Below are 17,460 nucleotides of genomic sequence, written 5' to 3'. Positions count from 1 at the left end.
TAGTGCCTGAAGAACAGGTGGCAGGAGCCCTCCACATGTAAGCTATGGCTCATTCTCTCCTAGAGCACTATTTTGGCCTGGCTACATGGAAACTCTTCTTTACATGTGTTTTGATACTCAGACGACAAATTATGTTAGCAGTGACAGCTCTCCATCCATGCATGTTCAAGCAGGAAATCTCTTACCTCATAGTTGCTATGCCCCTTGCCACCTCTCTTTCCTGAGAGGTTCATAGCATCACGGGCCCAGTTGTCTACCAACTTGTGCAGGTCATCTGTGAAAGTCCCCTTCCGGCTGGAAGTTATGACAGGAGGCTGAGATTGGGGTGCCTGGCTGTTCACTGTACCCCCAACTGTGTTGGTGCTGCTGGTCCCTAAAATTAAAGACAACAACAGAATCAAAAGCCAGGTTACAACTAGTTTTCAGAAAGTTTAGGAATTATGACAATAGTGGAATAGAACAGAGCAAGAGTTTAAAAGCCATGCACATGAATTCTACATTTCGATTCTAGGACATGTTGAAGGGAGAATTTACAAGGGCTCATTTAGTCATTCTCTCAGATTAAAGATGCGTCTGTTTTCCAAGAAGTGCTGCAAGTAGCAGTTGTGTAGGAATTGAGTGGCTGCTGCCCACATCAGGCTCTTCTTTTGGCAGTGAGGGAGGAGGGAAGATTGGGTTTCACACTGAGTAGCAGTACTCGTGATGAATAGCTGCTCACTTCCCCTGGCACCTTATTTTTTAAAAAACAAGTAAACAGCTACTGTTTGAGCACAGTTAATTTCCAACTCTGCCCACGTGATACAGAAGACAAAGTAGCAGTACAGTCAGCACAGCTAGCTGCTCTGTAGCCCAGTGAACTCCACTCTGCAGGATGCAGAATGCACCAGGAACCCAGATTATGCAGAAAGAACATCAGGCTGAAAGAGAAACTCCAGACACTATTGCACTCAATAACTACAGGACTCCTGTCCAACGGAATAGTGCACACAGATCCATACTATATCCATCAGGCAGCAACTGCAGCATGCAGGGCAGCCTGTACTTCAAAAACAAAAAAACAAACTAACCCCCCACACACACACACCCAAAAAACCCAACGTTCTTTGGTGGATTCCAGGAAATCTTTTTTGCCACCATGATTAGATTCACCATTCAGAACAGCAAGCATTCCATGTGAAAACAGCAAATTCAGTTTGATGTTGGAGAACAGAGAACAGCGAGATCATACATGGAGAAACTATTCTATTTACAAGTTGACTAAGAATAAAGGAGTCCACATAATGCTGAATTTCAGTTCTGCTAGAGAGAGTTTGAGTGACCTTCAGTGAAGAGACAAGGAGTTAGAGCCTCTTCTCATCCCTCCTCTGTCTTGTGCATCCTCACTCACCTCAGGCCTCATTTGCAACTGCAGAATAAAAAGCTGCATTCAATTTTAAGTTTTTGTATGGCACTCATTACTGTAGTCTCTAAGCACTTCACATGTCTAACGAAATAAGCCTCAACAACCCTGAGAGGTGAGGAAGTGTCCTCAGTTTACAGATCAGAAACTGCACCACACAGTTAACAGTTTTGCCCAATGTCACACTGGAGTTTGTGGCAAAGATGAGCAGAACCTAAATCTACTGGATCCCTGTCCAGTACGAAAAGAAGTTATTCATTGTAAACAGGAGTTCTTAGACATGTGTAGTTCCCATCTCTATTCCACTGAGTATGTACACACACCAGGCACCTGTGACCAGAGAATTCTTGTAAGCAGTGTTTATTGGCCTGCTCCTGCACCCCAACTCTCCTGCTGTTCCATGCCAAAAACAGGGACAGAGGAGACTGACCATCGTTCCATTCTTTCTCTGACGCAAATCAGGTCACGGTCCAAAGCAGAGGGGAAAAAAAGCGGGTACTGGAATACAGATAGGAACTGCACATCTCAAAGAACTCCAGATACAATAAGTATCTTCCCTTTCCTTGTCAAGTGCTGGTCCTGATGTGTATTTCACGGTGGGTGATGGGCAAGCAGTACTCAGACAGGAGGACAGGATGCAGGTGGTAAAAGCTGCTTGCAGAACAGCTGTCCTAAAGGATGTGTCAGTGAAAGAGTCTTGGACCACGGCATAAAGTCTCAAGAACGTGTGGCTGGAACTCCATGTAGACACCTTGTCTGTATTAAGCAGAAGCACCTCTTGAAGTGATGTTACTTAGGCTGCCTGTGCCCTTGTAGAGTGAGCATTTACTGAGTGTGGAGGAGGCAGCTGTGCCAATTGATAAAGAATATGATACAGCCAGAAATCAACTTAGAGATTCTCTGAGAGGACACAGCTTGTCCTAGTACTCATTCTGCTATGGCAGTGAACAGTCTAGATGACTTTCAATCGGTTTTGTTCTCTGCAGGTACAAAGATCAGATTATGTCAAAGAAATGAAGCCTACTCGCCTCACAAGAGACATGGGGCTTTGGGAAAAAACAAAGATAAGTGAATTGATTGGTTTATGTGAAATTTCAAAACTATCTTAGGAGTGAATTTCAGGTGTCATTATAGCAAGACTTTATCCTTATGGAATATTGTGCATACAGGATTGGCCATTAAGGCCTCAAGTTCACTCACCCTTCTGGACAAGGTGATGGCAATGAGGAAGGTGACCTTCATTGACAGGTGAGCCATGGAATGCGAAATGAGTGCTTTGAAGGAGGTTTAGTGAATGCCGAAAGCACTAAATTAAGTTCCCAGTGGGGGGATGGTTTCTTTACTGACAAAGGTTCTGATCAGTCCCTTCAAGAACTGGACTGTTATTGGCTGGATAAAGAGTCATCGTTTGCTGGTGAATCCACACACTAACTACTGCTAGATAAACCCATAGCAAATTAAGGGCAAGATCTTACCATCTTGAGGGTAAAATGATAGTCCAAAACAGCGGGAATATCCACTGTCTGGTGGAGATGTAAGGTTTTGCTGGGCCCAGACAGAGAAACATTTCCACTTGGCTAGGTAACATTTTCTGGTGTTTTTTTCTGCTATTAAGAATGATTTTCACCACTTCGGAGAAGGAATGTTCTAGACACGACACCAATCCAAATACCAAGCCATGAGATGAAGAGCATCTGGGGTGGGATGCCTTACCCTACCACTTTTCTGGGTCAAGAGATCCAGAAAAGTCCAAGTGCTGTTAAGTGGAGAGGATGACATTTGAAGGCAGCTTGGAATCCCAGGCCATCTTGGGTGATGGAGAATGACTTGTGCCCCATCTAGTCAAATTTCCAATAGAACTCAAGGCAGTAGTGGGATGGAAGGGAAGGCATAGCTGAAGTGATCTGTTGACAGAAGGAGGAGGAGTGCATCACTTCTAGAGTACTGACCTTGGGTTCCTCTGAAGCAGTACATTTTGCACTTCCTGAGAGGTTGAGGAGCCCACATGGTCAGGTTCCAAGTGGGGGCTCCCCACTGAGTGAAGATACTGTTTACTACTGAATCATGTAACTCCCCCCTGTGATCAGTGGTGAAATGCCTGCTGACACTGTCTGCCAGTGAATTCTGGATGCCCAGGAGGTACATTGCCAATAGGGTGATGTGGTTCTGTATACACCAGTTCTATAAGTTGACCGCTTGTATATATAGGAGCAAGGAACATACCTTCCCCATTTGTTCATATAGAAAATGGTAGTTACGTTGTCCGACTTTATAAGGATGTACTGGGATTGTATGAATAGTAGAAATGCTTTTAGCAAGCCTCCCATACTGATCTCAGTTCCAAAAAACTAATGTGCATTCTAGCTTCTTGAAACATCCAAGTGCCTTTTAATGTGTGATTACTCACGTGGGCTCACCAACCTATCAGGGAGGCATCTATTTATGGTTGGGTATAGGTAATTAAAAGGGAACTCCCCCACACACATCCAGAGTCCCTCCACCATGCCAAAACGGGGCTCACCTCAGAAGAAACTGTTACTGTGGGATTCATGCTATACTTGCTCAGTGTATATACTGTTTGGAGCAAAGCTTTCAGGCAACAAAGCTGGAGTCAGGTGAGTAACATTATGCAAGTATATAACTCCATACAACCCAGGAGAGTAAGGCATATCTGAACTGATGTTCGAGATTTGCATGTAACCAGGTCTAGGAGAACACCCATGGGGCAAAATCTATCAGTGGTGAAGTAGGCCCTTTCCTTCATTAAATCCAGTGCTGCGCCTCTAAATTCTATGGTGTGTGTCGGAGACAAGGTAGACTTTTCCATGTTTACACAGATTCTCAGGGATGCTAGAAGCTGGAGCAGCAATGAAGTTGACGTTAACACTTCCAGGCAAGACCTACTGGTTAGAAACCAGTTATCCAAATACATGAGGATGGTGGAGCCATCTTGTCTACACTGAGCTGCTATTATTGAGAAAACTTTCGTGAAGACTCTGGGAGCAATTGTGAGCCCAAATTGGAGCACCCTATATTAACAGTGGTGGGGATCCACCACAAACCTAAGGAATCATCTGTGAGGGGGATGAAAGCCACACAAAGTAGCGTCTTTCATTTCAAGGGCTAAGGTGGGTGAGGTAATGTCCTTTACTGCACCAACTTCAGTTGGTGAGAGAGACAAGGTTTCAAGCTTACATAGAGCTATGGCTCTCTCACCAACTGAAGTTGGTCCAATAAGACATACTATCTCATCAACCTTGTCATTCTAATATCCTGGGACCAGCACAGCTAAAATAATACTGCATATATCAAGAGCTGAGAATCATGTTGAGGGATGGTATTATCAGTGTTAATGTAACCATGGGGAATTTTAGGTCAAGATGGATCTCCAGCCTCCTTTCCTCTTGGGGACTAGTAAATACTTTGAACAGAACCCATTTCCTTGATGTTAAGGTGGGATGCTATATTTCTCCTCATTGGGGAAAAACCCCTGTATTTTCTGACAGAATTCCCCATGAGAGTGGTCCTTGGAAAAGCACATGGAAGGGAGTTTTGGGGGAGGTGGGCAAAGAAACTCAATGGTATAGCTGGAATCGGATGATATCCAGTACAGATTTGTCTGTTATTTCCCAGTTTGGGGAAAATTTCACTAGCCACCCCCCCTGAAATGAATCTCCGAATCTGGTGGCATCAATATTGGTTCAGAGCTCTCTAGAATCATGTCAGAAACGTTGGTAGTCATGACTGGAGTGGAAGGCACCAGGTATTTTGGTCTCTGCATTCTTTGTTGTTTGCAAGATGGCTCATAGGAGCATTGATAAAACACGTTGGGGGTAAGGACCTTGATTTTTAAGGCTGTTTGGTATTTTCTCTTTGGAGCAGGTGTATAAATACCGAGTTGCCCTGAAGTCTTTCAATAAGTGCAGAGACTCATCCAGTCTTTTCAGTAAAGAGATTAGTTTCACCAAATGAGATCTTCAACTGTGCTCTGAACCTCCATCTTGAGCCCCAAAGAGTGTAACCATGATTCCCGCTGCATCACAATGGCAGCTGCCAGGGATCTCTACCATAATCAGCCACATCAATTACATCCCACAGAAAGATCCTGGCCACCACTCTGCCGTCAATAAGTGCTTGAAATGAGCAATTTATCCTTAAAGTCTAGAAACTTATGAGCAGTTCAAGGAATATTATTTGGCAAGAAAAGTCTGATAACCTGATCCTAAACTGTAGACTGGTAGATGTAACAATCTTTCTCCCCATAAGGTTGAGACATTTGCCTCCTTACCTGCGGGGGTGGTCCTTGGTGCTGTTGTCTGGATCTTTCAGTGGCTGCCTAGACTACCAAGGAGTTTACCCACCCTGCTCTGAACAAGAACTCTGTTCCTCTAGTCATGACAATGTCTCTGCCCTCTTGTGAGTAGAGGCACAGCTTTAGCTGGTTCCAGAATGGCTCCATTGACCAGGAGAGCAACTCGACTGGAACCTGCAGTTTGGAGGATATCCAGGAGCTTATGATCAGTGTCCTGGACTTTCTCTAAAGAGATCTGAAGCTCTTCCACCATTCTCCATATAAGCTCCTGGGACGGTCTATGATCATCCAGGAGAGACTGAGAGGCTGGAGCGACCACTTCATCAGGTAAGGAAGATACCCGTGTTGGAACCAGATTCTCTTTCCTTTTTCCATGGACTCAAGGGTTCAGACTGGCCCCTTGGAGAAGAGTGGTATGAGAGTCCCCATTGGAACTGATAGATTCTAGGTAACATGCGTAAGGGTCCCAAGAACCCCAATAAGGGCAGTATGAGGGGTTGAAGCCAGGTTGTAGTGACCTCCAAGGCACTGAGTACCACCGGTCTGAGGAGGAAGATCCTACCTGTACAGTCGAGGCTGATTCCAAGAAATTCTCAATCTCCTGTCTGGGTTGAATCTCCCTGGGTGGAGCAGAAGCTGCTCCACCAGTCTCTCTGACCCTTCCCAAGATGAAAAATTCAGATATAGGTCCATCAGCAGTGCCAACAGATCCACAGAGAAATCCAAGACTAGCAGACAGGACAGCCTTCTCCCAGAGTCCTTGATTCTCACAGGCACTAGTTTCTCTCTAGTGAGAATAAGTCCTGATAACAAGGGAGACTGTGGATCCAGGAGAATGAAGCTATCAGCAGCAGTGGTATAAATCAATGATAGATTACTATTTCTGAAACTGTTATTCCATACCACTGAAGTGGTAGTTGATAGCAATTCCTTATGGGGCTGTGCCAGTACTATTAGTGAATGAGTCTCTGACCTGACGGTAACCAACAGTTCCCAATCCTTTGGGTTTTGGTGCTTCAATTTGAATGGTACTGCAGTCAGTGTTGAGGCTGGAACAGAGGCTGATACTGAAGATATTCTTACTTCCGAGTCTTTTGACTATGTCTATGTGGCTTACGAGGTCTAACCTCTTATGGCTTAGGCATGAATGCTCACCTGACTTAGATGGGGGTCATGGAGGGATCTCTCCTCTTCCAGGATTGAAGAGAATATGAGAGAGTGCCCCTTACTCTCATGAGGAGGCCCAGTCAAAAGGTCCTTCCCTCTGTCCTTCTCTGCACCAGAGTCAGACAAAGAACTAGGAGACATGCTCCTTGTCAACTCTGGGAGGGTCTCTCCAGTATTAGTCTGATTGGAGTCTCATTCCCTGCTTCATAATTTGTTTTTGAAGTCAGAGCTCTTGCCCCTGCTGTGTTAGGCTGGAGAAGGAGTGGCAGACACTGCACTTGGTGGAGGTAAGTGCCTCCTCAAGGCAGTAGAGGCAGCACTGGTGGTGGTGATGATCACTGACCAAAAGCAGCAGGGGCAAGAAACAGTTTTTGAAGCCCAGAGGTCTGGGGATAAGCCAGTCCTATGCCAAGAAGCTTCCCCAGCGTGGGGATTCTAACACTAGCTAACTATAACTCTCAAAAAACACTAAAGAAACCCCTAAGGATAATGTAACTTTGAATATATTTACAAGATGAAGAGAAAAGAGAAACTGTGGAGGATTCCAGCTCAGGTCCTGTGGCAGTAAAAATGAACCAGAGAGGCAGGCAGTCAATCTGCCATGTCTTGTATACACTCGGCGCAGATCATGAAGGGAGCTGAAGCAAAGGTGCAGACCTATGGACACTACTTGCAAGAACTCTCCAGTCTCAGGCGCATGGTGTGCATGTGCACCCCCAGTGGAATGCACATAGGGTCCAGCACTCAAAGAACCACCATTCTTCCTCAAAATACAGGGAAGATGCACACCAGTGCTGAATCAGCAAACTTTGGACACCTGCCTCTCAACCAGAATTAAGAGGCTTGCAAAACAATTATTGCTGGCTTGCTACTAAGGTTACAACAGGCACAGCATGTGGGATAACCCAGGTGTGCTGAACAGATAGGTCTGACAAAAATTATCAAAAACTTCAGCACTAAAATCACCATCTCACTCCTGAACAAGGCTAGAAGCCAAAACCACTACCTGAAATCAGTGAAGCTGTTCTCTGTTACTGACTTCCCTAGACATCTCTCTTCAGGACCCTCATACCTGAGAAAGAACATCAGTCTCTCCAAACCTCAGCTAGAATGGCTCGTTATGATATTGAAGAAGAAAGGCAACATACTCATTACCTGTAGCAACTGAGCAGTGTGCTACTAGAGTGAGTAATACTATCCCCTCTCCCAGCACTGTCTAGAAAACATGAAACCCTCTCCCCACCTATAGTACCTAATAATAGGTGTGTAATCTTTAGGAGCAAGAAGCCCCATGCAGCAACACAGATGAAGGGGGAAGAGAACAGAGGGCCTCTCTGACAAACGTGGTGGGAGTTCAAAAGGAACAGAGTAACAGGACCATACTGTGTAGTGTGCTAAGGAAACTGTGATGGAACAATGAAAATCTCAAGCATGTGTAACGTGAAAGGGCCTGGAACAATTATCTGACAAGGCAGCAAAGCAAGTGAAAGGGTGAAGTTGGAATCCACATAAACAGGCAAGAGTGACAAAGCAAAAGGTACTTAACAGGAGGTACCAAAACAGACAGCAAGATAATCACATTCCATAGTCAAGAGTTCATGCAGGAACCAGCACCTCTCAGCCCCTTCCTGATGGCCAGTCATCTGCACCCCACTGCTTGATACATTTATACATTGTATACCCAGTTACATTTTGGTCAGGAATTACAGCTCATACCCCAGTGTCTCCAACCTAATCCACAGACACGGGGTTGGGAGAGACAGGCACATTTAGTCAAGAGACAGAGTGTATTTGCCTGTAAATGTGCAATGGGATTTACAAGCATTTTGAAATGCTTGCTTTGAGTAGCTTCTGTTGTCTACAAAGTGATTTTGTTAACTAATGAGCACTTGTCTCAGCCTCACAACAGCGACAGAGTAGGATTGGCCTGTGCCGTAAACCATGAGCTGCTAATAATACAAGGCTCATTTCCTTATCAACAGCATTTTATTAAACAAACATTCTCAGGGATTTTAAATCTCAGAAGTTGGTTATTCTGCTCTAATCCAAACCTAAAGCCATCCAGAAGAGTCTGAAAGGGGAGTGCTTAGATTCATGGCATTCAATGGAAACAACCCCCTCTAGTCCTGCTCAGCCACAGCAAACGTCCCAGTTTCTTGTCTGCTGACATAATGAAAGATTTGAAATGAAAAAAACAAACAAACAGACTTCTCCCCTCAGCCCGTTACTCCATCATGCTTTCATTCTCTGCCCCCTTTTATTTCCTCCCTTGGAAACCACCTTGAGCACCCACCCTCAAAGACAACCTTAGATAATACCAGCAAACTTAGATTAGGCATATCTAAACTGTTCCTGTTTTGGGTGCACAGGCTGAAGCCGTTTAATGGCTTGTCCTTACCCTTTAAGATCGTGAAGGAGTCTCTGCAATGGAATCAGGAGACAATAGTAGGCAAACCCCTTCAGCATAGTCATTACAAGCAAATCCTGCTGCACAAAGGGGTAATTTTAGCACATCAGCATTGCTGTGTGCAACTGATCCTGTTTCACAATTCATTGTCATTACCAATCAGCAAGGAGTTCCACAGCTAAGCTGAGGGCCAGCAAGCCTCTACAGTACTGAACAGCAGTTCATTTCCCACTGCAAAAATGAATAGGCAGCCAGAACCTATTAACATGTTAACAAAGGAACACATGTTAGAGGGGATAATCGAGACAGAGACAGATGCTGTGCTGGAGACAGAGTCACAGAGGTTAGGCTTCACTGATCAGAGGGAAACTCACAAACAGGGACCAGAAATAACAGAAGATAGATAATTACTACAGAGCTGGTTGCAAGGACAGACTTTTTTCACCATCTTCCCTGAAGCACAAAGAAAGAGTAATTTGTTAAAATAAGAGAAACAGTGGTAAGTGTTTAATATCAGCAAACAGCACATAAAGCCCAATGAGAAAGGAGACGGTACAGCTGGACACTGCCACTGGCTGCAGTTACATTGAGAGCCCAGTGGATGTTCTATGGAAATACCCAGACCACAAGACAGTGTTTCATCATTTGTGCTCTCGCAAAAACGAGACTAATATGTTTGTTCTGAAATCTAGTGGTACCTTAAGAATGTTAGGGATATGCTGGTGTTTAGGGCTGGTACTTATTGATCACTGGCTGTTTACCACACGAGCAACAGCAAAAAATCTCCCACCTCTATCTAGAAAGGGAAAGGGTCCCTCATGGCTTTCATTCGTCTGAGAATTTGTGGAGTACTCAGAGGATCCAAGCGTGGATCATGTACTCTCACCATCTGTCACTACATCCCCCTTCCATATTTTCTGAAATGTTAGTGCAACAATTACGGAGAAGCTTACTGGGCCTGTACCAATCAGCTCCTCCAGCTGCACAGTTAAAAGCATGTTATTGATCAACGCACTGTTTCCTCTTCACTGCTTTTCCTAACTAGGTGTTTTTCCCCCACTCTCCAGAAGTGGCTGAGACAGTATATCAGATTCCAGGAAGCAAGCAACCTGTAAACAAACTGAGCATTCAAGCCAAGCTGCGCTATTGGAAGCATTACCCACTTTTACAGGACAGCTACAATAAACCTTTTAGAAGGTCCATCCACCAATGTCAAATTTCAGGAGTGAAAACAATCCATCCCACCACAGCATGCTACCTGCTTCTCAGGAGAGGCTTTATAGTTTGCCTCAAGAGGCCTGACAGCTGGACTGAGATTGTGACAAGCTAATGGTACACTACCATGTAAGAAAGCAGTAACGATAAGTACATCCAGCTCACAATGCTAATCTCAGAGGCTGAGAGTGAAGGAGTAACACCCCTACTGTTCTTTGTATTACCCTTCCAATAAAGGCATAGGGAAAATATATGCTTTCCCAGATTTTCTAAAAATTTAATTTCTTCCAGGAAAAGAAACTATAAAGCTTGGCAATCCAAATGGACATTCTTTGCACATCCCTTCAATACCCTTAATCTACCTGCTCAAAGCTTTTAAAGCTGTGTTGTTTGGAGGCCAAGCAGCAGGGAGAGTTGAAAAGTTACACGAGCAATTATGCACTAATAGTGCATTTAGTCCCAATATTGCAAATTTATTTATGGCAGGGTTTAAAGTATTGCTGAAAAACTCAACAATTAAGGACTCTTCTCACCCTCCTCTCAATATAAAGAGGATAAATTGTCAGTTCCATTGCAGCTGTCTCTGTAGAAGGCTTGCTCTGTAACTGTTGCTTTGTTCATTGGAGTTCATCCACAAAGATCCCTAGCCCAGCTGAGCTGCTGCATGCTGTAGGAGGACAAATGCTACAAGTCTGTGGAATGTGTGTGAAATGTGGCAAATGAAGGCCATTTCACAGGGCTGCTCACATACCCGGTCATCTGCGGAGGGTGGGGAGGGAGAGAGAGGAGTGTCAGCATTCAAAGGTACTGTCTACATTGGAAGCATAGTGGGATTTTGTATCACTCCCAGGAAAAAAGCATAGTTTTTGCAGCCTTAGCCCATGCATTTAAACACTTCAAATAACCACATCAGAAGTTTGAGGCTCATAGGTCAAAACCCCCATCTTATTACCTCCCTGCCCCCTCCGCTTTTACACTTGAACTAGTTTGCTAGGACAGCTGGAATGGCCTTAAATAAGAAGGATGTGGAGTATTTTTTGTGGGCTGGGAAGAAAGGGGTGTTTTGAGGAGTTTCTCTCACCACAACCCTCTACCTATGGCATGTATAATCTGCCTCCAATCCTCAATACGAAGAGCCCTTTCTGAACATAGGTCCCTTGGCTACTAATATGGAACACGATCATTTGGCCTGAGTGTTCCTTTGCACACATGGCTAATACCTTTAAACAGTGCAAGTTTTAGTCACTAGTTACTCAGTGATTATGAGAAGTGTAAATGCTGATTACCTCAGCATTTACACTGAGCACTTCTGGGAACAGCATGCAAAGATTTACTCACCCTATAGGGAGATGTGTTGGAGGAAGAAGCCATAGAAATTTATTTCACATTTTCATTAAGGCAGCTACTTTTTCCTATTAGGAAAGACAGTACACACCATACACCCCCATTGCTGTAATTTGGAATGGGCAGCCCTCTCTCTGCCACCCTCAATGCTACTGAGGAGAACCAGATTTTTCCCCAGAAGTCTCCTTGGTGTCAACAAGTACAATCTGTAACAATCATAAGTGAAACCATAAGGCAAGGCCCATATATTCATATATCTTGTGTCCTCCCCCCAGTCTCTGCTAATTCCTTGAAGAACTCTATTTCCCACATACAAGTTTTCCTAAAAGTTTATCTAAGTTATTTGGCCCTTGCTAAGGTTTGTATTGAACCTGACACTTAACATGAGAACCCAAACTTCTAAGGTGTATTAAGAGCTGTTAAGCAGAGCCATGAAGTGGAGGGAATACAAGTAGGCAGAAAAAAATGGGCTGCATGAGACATCAGATCCAAGCAGCAGAAAAAAAAAAAACGAAGACAAAGAAGGAGTAAAGGTGTTACACACAAAGAGCCAAGCAGGGCGTACTCAGAAATCGGGTCCTCCTGCCACCAGGCTTGAACATCACCCGCTCAGATGCACAGTTAAACTTCGCACAGCCTGTGATAAAACAAGAAAGGGAAGAACAGAGAAAGGAGAGAAGAGACAGAACACAACTACAAGATGTTAGCAACTTGAGGTTGGATGGGTGAAATGCAGTAACATGGCACACAAGAACAAGCCTCAAGAGATGGAGTAGGGGATATGTACACAGTACAAGGAACAACGACTCTTCCTCCACTCATAGGTCGAGTTTGTTTTTTGCTAAAAGAATGCTACCTTCCAATACCTAATCCATTAAGAATAAGGCTGCACTTTACAGCTGAGTCTAACTCCTGGCAAAGGCATTCTCTCAATTACATAAGACACTGCACAACTTCAGGACACAGGAAGTTACACATTAGTAGCCCCAACATTTCTGAAACAGGTTAGTGGAGAAAGGGAAGAGAATCCCCAGAAGGAAAGGTTTCTGAAGGAGCAGCTTTCCATCTTCCATTCTTTTACTTGTTGATCCTTTTTCCTATCAATGTCTACATTTTACTCCACACATTAATTCAAACAAAACCACCACCGGCTTGTTGAGACTGCTGCATTCAACTCGTCTCATGGGAACATTTACAATGGGTATTTGTAAAACAGCGTATATGGAAAAATGGAACAATTGTGAATCATAGAAATGAATAAAGCAATACACAAATAGACCAACAATCTTTAATGAGTGGAAGAAAGGAGGCCCCCAGATATCAAGCAGAGCCTTCCAGAGACTAGTTAAAGCTCTAATACCTTATCAGACGGATAAATGCCCAATCTGGGTGCTATAAGGAAAAGAGCTATTAACTACCCCCTCCTGTGTGCTCATATTTTACATCCTTATCTCCAGAATTTTTTAGTCAATAGAACTGCAGAGTTAGTTGCATTTTCTGAAGGATTTTCTTCAGCCTCTTCAGGTTTTTCTAACCTTTCAGTGCTGTCATTAGAGCAGAAGGGGCAGTATGTTACCCCCTCATTACCTCACCTCTGATTTTCCCAACCTGAAAACTTAGAAATCTAACTGCAAATAGTGGGCTGGGCCTCACAAAGAGAGACTAACACCCTGATCGGTCTCTAATCACAGGCCATATCCTGAAGTCAATCTACTGTATTTTGAGGCTGTGAACTCCCTAGTGTAAGACTTAGCATTAATTTCATAGAAGTTCTTACCTTGGCCTGGTGCAGAAAGGCTTGGTACTGAAACAGCGCCATCACTTGTGAAGGCAGAGCAGAGGTTCTCACTAGAAGGAGATGGCTTAAGGGGCTGTAACAGATGGTTCTGCCCAGTCTCTGGGACATTTCCAGGAGGATGAAGGGTCTGCTGGGGGGGCAAGACTGAGGGGGCACTCTGAGAAGACAGGTTGCCTATAAAAAGAAATAAGAATCAGGACACAGGACAATATAGACATTCAGCTTCCCCACCTCACCTCAGAGGCTTTTCCACTGTTCCCTGGGACAGAAGGAAGTGTGTCTAGAGCTGATGAATGCTTGGGAGATTTAACAGGAAAAATCCGCAGTGAATAATTAGAACTAAAACCTATCACTGGGAGGGATTTGTAGGAGTGATAAGGGAGAAATGCTGAGAATGTAAGATCAGCAGGAAAATCCAAGGGAAGGGCCTTCACCCTTTTGCCAGGATTCTTATATCTAGATTATCATGCCTTATCAAAGGATACAGAGGGGACTTTGCTGTTGCTGAGAAAGGAGACAGGAGCAGAATTTTGAATAAAACTGTTTTTTAGAAAGGCTTCTAATTACAGCCCTATTCTGCCTCAGTATGTCAAGATAGCTCCTCCATTGCATGCAAGAGCAGAATTAAGCAGTGCAGCTGATGGAGCATGGGGAGAAAAGGTGTCATTACTTTGACAGATGCCAATCTATTACCGAGAATCTTGTTTTGAAAGCAAAATTCTGCTTGATAATAGTTTTAGTTCATTCATTGGTATAGAGAGTCATCTTCTGTTCTGTGAGCCATTTAGGTCAGAATACACTGCTCACATAACAGTCCCCAGAGAAGATACAACAGCAGGGATTTTTGCATCTCATTCTCAGAATAGTGAAATATTTAAACAAGTGTTTGGGAGTGTCATCTATAAACCTGATCTTTTAAAAAAAACTTTGGTGTTGTCGTCATGTGAGAAGCTGACAGCACTGGAGATAGAAAATCCCACTTATCCACAAAAGAGACACAGACAGTGCAAGCTTTCCCAAAATACCCTGCCAATGCACTACCACCTTGACCTGGAGGGACCTCTTCTGTCAGTAAAATGGACAGTGGATACTGAACTTCCATTCAATCCTTGGTCTTTGCACTGAGACTACTAACAGGCAGGCCAATTAATGCTAAAATTGCTAGGCAGACCACCGATCCATTTCACAAAGACCACTGATGCAGTTTGTGGAAGGAAAATTCACTTGAAGATATGTGCCCTGCTGTGTCCTGTGGACTCAACCCTGAGCATAGCCACTTCAACAAATATTTCCATTCACAATGCTGGCCTTCCCACATCCATGTGCTCAATGGCATTCACAGGGTTTTAGAGGGATCTTCGCATGTGCTGGGGAAGGAACTTTGATTTTCATGGACCTAATTTTCTGACTACTGTTGCTAGTTAGGAAAACTGTTGTGTTTTAATAAGAATGGCTTCCCTCAAAATCCATTTTTTTCCTCATTTAATCCTATAATTACATGAGATGCTTAATTTGTGACATTGCAGTCACTTCCACAGCAGACTGATGTCAAAAAATGAGATTATAACTTCACTGAAACAACAAGATGCTGTGCTATTAAGCAGCTATTAAAGAAAATAAAGACATCTGCAACAGGAGTCAAAGGAACAGAAATACCACCAAGTACAGCAGTGGTCCCCAACCTTTTTGTGGCCAGTACCACATTCATGTTTTCAGAAGAGTGTGGCAGGCGCCAACAATTTTTCAAGGCTTATTTTGTATTTGTACATTAAATAATACGAAAAACATATTTAATATTCTTCCTACTCTGGGTTGAAATAATACATATGTTGTCTCTTATTTGAACTATGGTCTATTGTAAAAAAAAGAGTTTAGACAGAATCAAAAAGGTGCTAATAAACAATTCACCCTGCGTGTCACATTGGTACAGAAACCTGAGGGTGCCTTACCTAGCAGCTGAGGGCTCTTATTACCCTGGGAGCTGCTGCGGCTGGATTTGCTGCCTTTTCCTTTAGTAGGTCTCCTCCTCCTCCCTGAGAGAGGAGCAGCTGGGGGGATGATTACTGCAGGGGGGACCTTTCCCAGTTTGGTGTACAGCAATTCAATTTCCTGCTTCTGGCGATTGTGCAGCTCCTGGATCTCTTTATAGTGCCTAAAGAGTTAAGAGCATGAATAAGAACTTAACAGTCCTGTCCCATCCCACTGAACGGCTTTCTCTCTGAGGATGGAAAATTTTGGCCACAATTAGCAAGCTGGATGCCACACTCAAAAATCACTTGCTTCATTCTCTTTATAGAAATTGTAACTTTCCTAGGACAAGAGTACTTTGAAATTTCCACTAGGCTTGGTATTGTCTCAGATTCTTCTGATGTTTTATATGTACAAGATCTAAAACTGCCAGCTATCCTTAAAAATATGCACATACACACACGTACGTGGGTGGGTGTTTTTCACAGGCACTTATGCATGAAGTCTAGCCTATCTTAGAAAATAACACAAGAACTCAGGCAGCTCAGTCTTCTCTGACGTCTTTGTCCCTATCCCTATGGGCTCAGGATAACATTTTCAAGTGCCCTTAGGAGGTTTAGGAACTTAAGTTCTATTTTCAAAGGAGACACTGGCACTTGACTAGATCAACTTGTGACACACATTTATACACAAGAGATATCCGTTAAAACTGAGCATAAATAGTGTGTGTGTGTAGAAAAAACCAGTTACCTCGTAACTGTTATTCTTCCGACATGTGTTGCTCATGTCCATTCTAATTACGTGTGTGCGCACCACGTGCAGTAGTCGGAAAGTTTTTCCCCTGGCAGCACCCATCGGGTTGGCTGTGGAGCCCCCTGGAGTGGCGTCTTTATGGCGCTCAATAATGGCCCTGCACCACCTCAGTTCCTTCTTGCTGGTTACTCCGACAGAGGGGAGGGTTGGTGGGTTTTGAATGGATAGGTGCAACACATCTTGAAGAACAACTGTTACCAGAGGGAAACCTTTTTTTCTTCAAGTGATTGCTCATACCGATTCCCAAGCCTTACCTAGGCAGTGGGGTCAGAGTTATGGAATCGCTGATTAGAGCACTGCTCTGCTGAAAGCTGCATCATCTCTGGCATGCCAGATGATGGTGTAGTGAGGTGATCTATATACTGAGGGCCAAGTTGCTACCCCACAGATTTCTTGTATCGGGATCTGAGCCAGGAACATAGCTTATAAAGCCTGAGTCCTCGTGAAGTGTGCAGTAAGAGCCAGGGCTGGTAATGTGGCCAGCTCGTAGCGTGTGCAGATGCACGACGTGATCCAAGAAGATATTCTTGGAGATGGGAGCAGGAGTCCTTTCATCCGGTCTGCCAGTGCTATGAACAACTGGTTCGACTTCCTGCGCTTGATATAGAAGACTAGTGCTTGCCTAACATCCAGGGAGTGCAGTCTCTGTTCATGGCTACTGGAATGAGGCTTAGGATAAAAAGCAGGCAGGAAAATGTTCTGACTAGTGTGGAAGTGTGACACAACCGTAGGAAGAAAGGCCAGGTGAGGTCTGAGTTGCATCTTATCCCTGTGGAAAACCGTATAAGTTGGGTCTGAGATAAGGGCCTTTAACTCAGACACCCTCCTTGCTGATGTAATGGTGACCGGAAAGGCAACCTCCCACAACAGACAAAGAAGGGAGCAAGTCGCCAGTGGTTCGAATGGGGACCCCATTAGCCTGGAGAAGACCAGGTTAAGGTCCCACATGGGGACAGGCTGTCTGATCTCGGGATGTAGCTGTTCCAGAACCTTGAGGAACCGACCAACCATGGAGTTGGCGAAAATGGAGCATCCAG

General features: G+C 44.1%; 1 protein-coding gene across 14 annotated transcripts in view; it reads right to left on the bottom strand.

Moving 5' to 3' along the window:
• The window catches only part of WNK1 (WNK lysine deficient protein kinase 1), a 187,943-nt gene that overhangs the window by 3,182 nt on the left and 167,301 nt on the right, over window positions 1-17,460 (bottom strand). For 10 of the 14 annotated variants that reach the window (XM_075069390.1, XM_075069414.1, XM_032796747.2 and 7 more), the window contains 5 exons: window positions 15,592-15,794; window positions 13,622-13,816; window positions 12,389-12,481; window positions 9,697-9,738; window positions 186-373 (listed from right to left, as the gene is read on the bottom strand). In XM_075069390.1, coding sequence (XP_074925491.1) covers window positions 186-373; window positions 9,697-9,738; window positions 12,389-12,481; window positions 13,622-13,816; window positions 15,592-15,794 — 721 coding nt within the window. The remainder of the gene's footprint in view (window positions 1-185; window positions 374-9,696; window positions 9,739-12,388; window positions 12,482-13,621; window positions 13,817-15,591; window positions 15,795-17,460) is intronic. The other 4 variants (XM_032796748.2, XM_075069423.1, XM_032796750.2 and 1 more) reach the window with 2 other exon arrangements.

Source organism: Chelonoidis abingdonii, chromosome 1 (assembly GCF_003597395.2).
Source record: "Chelonoidis abingdonii isolate Lonesome George chromosome 1, CheloAbing_2.0, whole genome shotgun sequence".
In the NCBI taxonomy this organism is placed as follows: Eukaryota; Metazoa; Chordata; order Testudines; family Testudinidae; genus Chelonoidis; species Chelonoidis abingdonii.
This window is presented reverse-complemented; position numbering and strand designations above follow the sequence as displayed.